The 8,177-nt window shown below is 42.8% G+C and overlaps 1 protein-coding gene across 1 annotated transcript in view; it reads left to right on the plus strand.

The window, feature by feature from the left end:
* Window positions 1-6,623, plus strand: part of LOC103253789 (serine/threonine-protein kinase Nek1-like) — a gene marked incomplete at its 3' end in the record, with an annotated part of 12,587 nt that extends 5,964 nt beyond the window's left edge. Inside the window, exons 2-4 of the mRNA XM_008052011.1 lie at window positions 1,658-1,803; window positions 2,960-3,056; window positions 6,526-6,623. Coding sequence (XP_008050202.1) covers window positions 1,690-1,803; window positions 2,960-3,056; window positions 6,526-6,623 — 309 coding nt within the window. The remainder of the gene's footprint in view (window positions 1-1,657; window positions 1,804-2,959; window positions 3,057-6,525) is intronic.
* Window positions 6,624-8,177: the final 1,554 nt, after the last annotated feature.

The following is an 8,177-nucleotide window of genomic DNA, read 5'->3' on the forward strand; positions in this document are numbered from 1 at the left end:
TTTTTTTTCTAAGTAGCATAGTAATGTAATAAACTTTCATGTCCTAGAGAAATCATTAAATTTTGGCTGGTGCCCAGATAGCCATTATATTATGCCAGTTGATACAACTTGGACTTGAAAATATGTTTGGAATAACTTTTCTTTTCTAACCCACTAATTATGCTATAATGCCAAGATAATCGTTTCTTTTTTGTTTCTCTTCAAGTTGCTAAATGCATTCTCGCTTCCTACAGAAATTTTGAAATGGAAAATGGTTTTCTAAGGTAAAGAAAGGATCTTTCCCACAAAATTTCACAAGGCATAATTGTTGCATCAATTTTGCCACAAGCTAGTCTCTGGCCTTTAGTCTGGCATGCCTAGATTCTAAAGTTTGTCATTTAAGGAGAATGGTGACGCAGTGGCTCACACTTGTAATCCCAGCTGATTCAGAGGTGAGAGGATTGCCTGAGCTCATGGGTTCAAGACCAGCCTGAGCAACATGGCGAGACCTCACCTCTAAAACAAACAAACAAATAAGAAAACAAACAAGCAAACAAACAAGCTGGGTGTGGTGTTGTGCACCTGTGGTTCCAGCTACTTGAAAGGCTGAGGTGGAAGGATTACCTGATCCCAGCAGGTCGAGGCTGCGGTGGCCACGAGCAGTGCCATTGTACTCCAACCTGGGCAATAGAGTGAGACTCTGACTCAAAAAAAAGAAAAAGAAAAAGAGATTGGATCATTTTTAGAGGCAAAGTAAATTTGAACAAATTTAGTATTGACAGATGAAATGAGAACGAGAGTTTCATGACAAGATTATTTTCTCCTGTGACAGAATCATACATTTGGAAGCCTGTTTGCTATGAATGGAAATAGAAAAGAGATAGCCAGGCTTGGTGGCTCAGCCTGTAATCCCATGCCTTTGGGAGGCTGAGGTGAGTGGATTGCCAGAGCCCACGGGTTCGAGACCCGCCTGGGCAAGCAAGACCTCATCTCCACAATAAATCAAAAATCAGTCGGGCATGGTAGTGTGCGCCTGTAGTTCCAGCTACTTGGAAGGCTGAGGCGGAAGGATCGCCGGAGCCCAGCAGGTCGAGGCTGCGGTGGCCGGGAGCGGCCACTGCACTCCAGTCTGGGTGACAGAGTGAGACTCCAACTCAAAAAATAAATAAATAAAAATAAATAATATATCATTTTTTTGTCCATTCTATTGTTCGAAGAAGATCTGGAGGGACACACTTGTGATTCCTGAAAACCGCTTCTCAACTGATTGATCAGAAGCTTGACAAATTTCAAATGGGACATAGGTTTTTCATTGTTTTTGAATGGAAAACTTCAAGGAAGCATATTTTTTGAAAAATTTGCGCTGGCATAAGTTTTTGCTGTTTAATCACCCGTAATGTCTTTGTGTCCTGTCAGAGGGGACATCTGTGTGCAAAGGGGTAATATTTGACTTTCCAAAGCATTTTTATAGAATTGAATCGTCACTGTTTGGTTTTCTCTTTTTAGGTACTTCTAGGTTGCATGAGTTAAATTGAGATAAAGTTTATTTAACTTTCAGTAAAGGTGTTAAATATCCTTTAAAAAACGTTAGCAAATTGCAAAGAAATTAGAATTTGAATTAAACTGTAATTGTTATAGAAGATATGCTTTATCTCTTTTAACTCTTTTTTATGTCTAGCATACCTGTAAAAATGGCTTAGAAAAAAAACCATGGAGAAGTATGTTAGACTACAGAAGATCGGAGAAGGTTCATTTGGAAAAGCTGTTCTTGTTAAGTCTACAGAAGATGGCAGACAGTACGTTATCGAGATTAACATCTCAAGAGTAAGCACATGTTTAGTTTGATTATACAAGTAATAGTTTAGTTACAATAGGGCTCATTGTTGAGAATTTTTTAAAAAATATTATTATTTTAAAATTTTTATTATAAAGATGTGGGGTACATTTCAGGGTTAGGTATATAAACATTGATCATGCAGGTACCCTTGTTGACGAAGTATGCCCCTTCTTCTCCTAGCAATTTCCCTCAACTGGCAATCCCACCCCACTCCCCTGACAGTTTCCCACTACTGCCAATCACTTTCTTTTTTTCTTTTTTTTTAATTGGAGTCTCACTCTGTCACCCAGGCTGGAGGACAGTGGCACGCTCCCGGCCACTACAGCCTTGACCTGCTGGGCTCTGGCGATCCTTCTGCCTCAGCCTTCCAAGTAGCTGTAACTACAGACATGCGCTACCACACCCGGCTAATTTTTAAAAATATATTGTAGAGATGAGGTCTCGCCAAGTTGCCCAGGTGGGTCTCGAACCTGCAGGCTCAGGCAATCCACTCACCTCGGCCTCCCAAAGGCACGGGATTACAGACTGAGCCACCGAGCCTGGCTGCCAATCACTTTCTTATACCGTTATGATTGTTTAAGATTTGTTTATGAGTGAGAACATATAGAACTCTGTACTTTGTTTCTGTGATAAATCACTAAGTATGATCGACTCCAAATCCATCTGAGTTGCTACAGAGTCCATATATTTGTCCTTTATGGCTGCGTAATATTCCATCGTGTATATGTACCACATTTTTTTTTATCCAGTCCAGCTTCGATGGGTAACATGGTTGGTTTCATGAGAATTTTTTTTAAGTAATGTATAACCGAGGGTGAAAGACTGCCATGATCCCAGAGAAAACCACTAATGTCAGAATAGTCTGTATTTACTTTCTGATTTTTGCTGTGATATGTGCTTGCGTTTATTTGTTCAGAAAAGTACACCTACTCTTCTGTAACTTATCTAGTTTGGACACCTTAAAATGTTTTCACTTACAGATTCAACTCATCCATTTTAACTTCTTGCTATATTTTGTAGCTTGGACTATGTTGGTATCATTATTATTTTTTAAAATATTATTAGAAAAATATGGAATGCTTCACGAATTTGCATTTTAGCAGCTCTCTTACTGATGGATTTTCTTTTCTTGTCCCATTCAAGATGTCCAGTAAAGAAAGAGAAGAATCAAGAAGAGAAGTTGCAGTGCTATGCAACATGAAGCATCCAAATATTGTCCAGTATAGAGAATCATTCGAAGGTCAGATTACTTTTGCAAGAGAGTTCAAAAGAAGTCCTAAGACATTGATAACTTTTGGATATTTTCCCTATGAGGAATCTTTTTGTGATTGTGTTCTTAGGAAAAAGGGAATATCATTTTTGCTTAAACACATATGTATATGAGTATCAACTTGATTCAAGGGTAATGCACCATACTGTCCTTGTGTAGTTTAAAACTGGCTCACTGTAATTTAGTAATTGCTTAAAAAGCAATGTAGTAAATGCAAGAATTTGGACAAAACAAGAAGAGTAACTTACATATTTTAAAATTCAACTCCCTGTAACTGCTGTCACCACTATCACTGAGAAAATCTTCTGATCTTTACAAAGTATCCTACTCATTGATGTTTTCTTCTATACCTTAGTATTACAATACTGAGATCTACTGGGAGTTTTCTCAGGTTCTTAAAATGTAGCTCTGATTGTTGTTTTGGAACTATGTATATTATAGTTTTAATAATTTAATAATACAGGAACTGAGATGAGGCAAAGCTTCTCTAAAGCCAGGTCAAGGTGGTTTATTGACATCTTACCCAAACTTTATTATTGTCATAAATCCCTATAAATGACAAAATAGACAGAAAATGTAGGAAGTAGTTGAAAGGATTCTTTCAGGTTCAGGAACATATCACATACCAGTTTTAAAGTCTGAATTATAGCCAAAGTAACTGTGTTCCCAGATGAATTCAGTATCTTCTAAAGTAGAACATTTTTAAAAATGTGGTTCAGTAGCCGGGCTCGGTGGCTCAGCCTGTAATCCCGCGCCTTTGGGAGGCTGAGGTGAGTGGATTGCCTGAGCCCGCGGGTTCAAGATCCGCCTGGGCAACTTGGTGAGACCTCTCTCTACAATAAATCAAAAATTAGCCGGGCGTGGTAGCACACGCCTGTAGTTCCAGCTACTTGGAAGGCTGAGGCGGAAGGATCGCCAGAGCCCAGCAGGTTGAGGCTGCAGTGGCCGGGAGTGGCCACTGCACTCCAGTCTGGACGACAGAGTGAGACTCCAACTCAAAAAAAAAAAAGTTGTAAAATGAAAAAACTTTGACTTTTTCTTTGAGCCATCTATGTTCCTTTTTTGGAGTTAACCACTGTTACCCAACCACTGTCTTGTGTTTCTTTTCAGAAATACCTAGGCTTTAACAAATACATAAATGGTAACATGCTCTGAATGATTTTTTACTTTTTGTCTCTTATGCTATATAAATTATATATATGTATATCTTTCACAAACAGTGAGTTATGGTTTTTTTCACATTGTAATTTCTCACATATACATTGGAATGGCCTTTTCATGTCAACCATAGTCATAGTGATTCTTAATTAGCTTACTCATGTATGTTCCTAATCCCAATGGCATATTACCAACAGTAGATCAAAAGAGGATATGCACACCCCAGGTAACAAGAACACTGCCACAGGTTGTGGGAAAAAAGGCCATTGAGCAGATAGTAAAAGTGAGAACTGGGAACACTGTTCTTTGCATTGTGAGAGTCTCACTAGTAAGTAGCGGTTCAGTAAATGTTAGTAGTGATGTTGGCCACTCTTCCTTACTTGAGAAGTAGGGGGTGGAGAGAATTTTTAGAAGTGTTCTTGCCAAGGCTGGGCGCTTTGGCTCGTGCCTATAATCCCAGCAACTTTCGGAGACTGAGGTAAGGGGATTGCCTGAACACACAGGCTCGAGACCAGCCTGGACAGCATGGCAAGACCTCATCTCTACAATAAACCAAAAAATTGACTGGGTGTGGTGGTGTGTACCTATAGTTCCAGCTATTTGGAAGGCTGAAGTGGAAGGATCACCTGATCCCAGCCGATCGAGGCTGCGGTGGATGTGAGTGTGCCACTGCATTCCAACCTGGGCAACGGAGTGAGATTCCAACTCAAAAAAAAAAAAGGCTGGGTATGGTGGCTCAGCCTGTAATCCCAGCACTTTGGGAGGCTGAAGCGAGAGGATTGCCTGACTTTGGGGGTTGAGACCAGCCCGGCCAACTTGGTGAGAGCTCACCTCTACAACAAATCGCAAAAACTAGCCAGGCATGGTGGCGTGTGTCTCTAGTTCCAGCTACTTTTAAAGCTGAGGTGGAAAGATTGCCCAAGCCCAGCAGGTCATGGCTGTGGTAGCTGTGAGCGTGCCACTGCACTCCAGGCTGGGCCACAAGAGTGAGATTCTAACTTAAAAAAAAAAAGTGAGCTGGGCTCAGTGGCTCAGCCTGTAATCTCACACCTTTAGGGAGGCTGAGGTGAGTGGATTGCCTGAGCCCGCGGGTTCGAGACCCGCCTGGGCAGCGAGACCTCATCTCTACAATAAATCAAAAAATCAGCCGGGCGTGGTAGCGCGCGCCTGTAATTCCGGCTACTTGGAAGGCTGAGGTGGAAGGATCGCCAGAGCCCAGCAGGTCGAGGCTGCGGTGGCCAGGAGCGGCCACTGCACTTCAGTCTGGGCAACAGAGTGAGACTCCAACTCAAAAAATAAAAATAAAAAAGTGTTCTTTATTATTATTATTTTTTTTTTTTGGGGTAGAGAAAAGATCTCGCTATGTTGCCTGCCCAGGCTGACCGTGAGCTCAAGTGATCAAAGTGTTGGGATTATAGGCGTGAGCCACTGCACCCGGCACTGAGAAATGTTCTTCTAAGCTTGGTGCAGCGGCTGAGGCCTGTAGTCCCATGTGCTAGGGAGGCTGAGGCGAGAGGATCACTTGAGCCCAGGAAGTTGAGTCCAGCCTGGACGATATAATGAGACCCTGTCCCCTTGAAAAGAAAATTAAGTAATTAAAAAACCCCTGTTCTTTAGTTCTTTATATCCATGGAAAGGGTCATAGATGTCCCTTTCTCTGGACTGAGACATAAAGGTGAATGGGCCAGTGCCTCATCTTCATGTTGGTTTGCAAGTTATATCCTGTTTTTTAAAAAGAGAATAAAAATCAAAGAAAGCTCCAAGAGGTTAGAAACTGTTTCCTGTTGTGTCATATTCACTATTGAATCCTCAGAATTCATCACAATATTTGTTATATTTGATTAATGAGTAACTCATTCAAGTGGATAAAGCAAAGTGAAGGATCAATGGTCCGCTGGAAAGCAGGATAGCTCCTTTCGGACATACTGGTGGAAAAGCATGATCTTGTAGATGACATTTCCGGGAATGTATTTATTGCATGAAATCCAGTCTATCTATCTGCATTTTCTTTGTGTTCCAGCGATGTTTAGGCAGATGTGAACGTTACGCTGCAGCAGGTTGGTCGGCTCCGGCTGGAAAGACCATTCATGATGGCGCTGCCATTCATCTGAGCCGTTGTACAGTCTGTTTGGTCGGGATGTCTGGCTTTGTGCCCTCATGCTTTTGCCTGTGGTCCTCTTTTGGGTTAGCAGCTGCTTCTAGTGGACCTTTGCGTATGTTTAGCTTAGTTATGCCTTTGATAAGCCTCTGAAGACGTGGGCTGTATGTTCGCGTTTTGCAGAAAGCGGCTCTCTCTACACCGTCATGGACTACTGTGAGGGAGGGGATCTGCTTCAGCGAATCAGCGCTCAGAAAGGCGTTTTCTTTCACGAGGAGCAGGTGAGTCAGCCTGGGGGTGACGACTCTCCCTCCGTTATCGAGAAGGGGTTCAAAATTTGTTTTTTATGTGTGTATGTATTTATTTATGTAAAAAAATTCCTTCGAGTCGGGGTCTCGCTCTGTCGCCCAGGCTGGAGTGCAGTGGCATGCTCAGGGCGCTCTGCAGCCTCGACCTCCTGAGCTCAGGTGACACTCCTGCTTCAGCCCCTCGAGTAACTGGGACTGTAGGCACACGTCACCACGCCTGGCTAATTTGTGTATTTTTCTGTAGAGACGAGGTCTCACTGTGTTGCCCAGACTGGTCTCAACCCTGGGCTCAAGCAATCCTCTCTGCCGTGGCCTCCTAAAACGCTTGGGTTGCAGGTGTGCGCATCCGCATCTGGCCCTTCATGTTTATTTTTGACTGCAAATGCTAATTATAATTACTAGGGTAGTTTGGCTCATTTCCATTGTCTTCGTCACATTTCCCTCTAATTAGTTCCCACCCATGTCCAATTCCCTATCTCATTTCTGGCCTATAATAATGCAATATGAATTATATCCAATATATTTACACACACACACACACACACACACACACACACACACACACACACATACACATCTTTGTGTATTAGTCATTGTAACTGGTTAATTCTCTATCCTGTCAACCTTACTTACTCCTGCCAGCCAGACCATTCTTCCTAAAATGTGATTTGCCAGGTGACTCCAGCAGCTCTAGAAGCCTTACTTTGGTAGCTGCATTAAATTCAATCTCTGGGCCAGAGTTGGTGGCTCAGCCTGTAATCCCAGCACTTTGAGAGGCCGAGGTGAGTGGATTGCCTGAGCCCACGGGTTCAAGACCAGCTCGTGCAACTTGGCAAGAACTTATCTCTACAAAAAAATTTTTAAAACTTAGCTGGGCATGATAGTGAATGCTTGTAGTTCCAGCTACTTGGAAGACTGAGGTGGAAGGATCGCTGGAGCTCAGCAGGCTGACGCTGGGGTGGCCATGAGTGTGCCACTGCACTCCAGCCTGGGCAACAACAACAACAACAAAAAAATCCAATCTCTGTTTTGATTTCAGTCTTCGTTTTGAGTGCAGTGGCATACTCCTGGCCACCACGATCTCTGAAATAGGGTCCTGCCCTATATAAGCAGCCTTATTTTTTCTATTCCCTAGTCTGCACCCCTTCAGTTTGTTTTAACAGTTACTTACTAAGCACGTGCTTTGTGTTGGGCACTGGCTGTGTGTGTGTGCATCTTGTTCTCCTTCCTGTGTGTTTACTTTGATTACTTTATTTTAGTAAGGCTTTCCCTCCAACTCTATTCTTAATATTCTGCCTTTTTAAAAAAAATTCAGCCGGGCTCGGTAGCTCAGCCTGTAATCCTGCGCCTTTGGGAGGCTGAGGTGAGTGGATTGCCTGAGCCCACGGGTTCGAGACCGCCTGGGCAGCGAGACCTCATCTCTACAATAAATCAAAAAATCAGCCAGGCATGGTAGTGCGCGCCTGTAGTTCCGGCTAGTTGGAAGGCTGAGGCGGAAGGATCGCCGGAGCCGAGCAGGTCGAGGCT

This window comes from Carlito syrichta, unplaced genomic scaffold, assembly GCF_000164805.1.
Source record: "Carlito syrichta isolate Samal-C Ts95f unplaced genomic scaffold, Tarsius_syrichta-2.0.1 Scaffold252512, whole genome shotgun sequence".
In the NCBI taxonomy this organism is placed as follows: domain Eukaryota; kingdom Metazoa; phylum Chordata; class Mammalia; order Primates; family Tarsiidae; genus Carlito; species Carlito syrichta.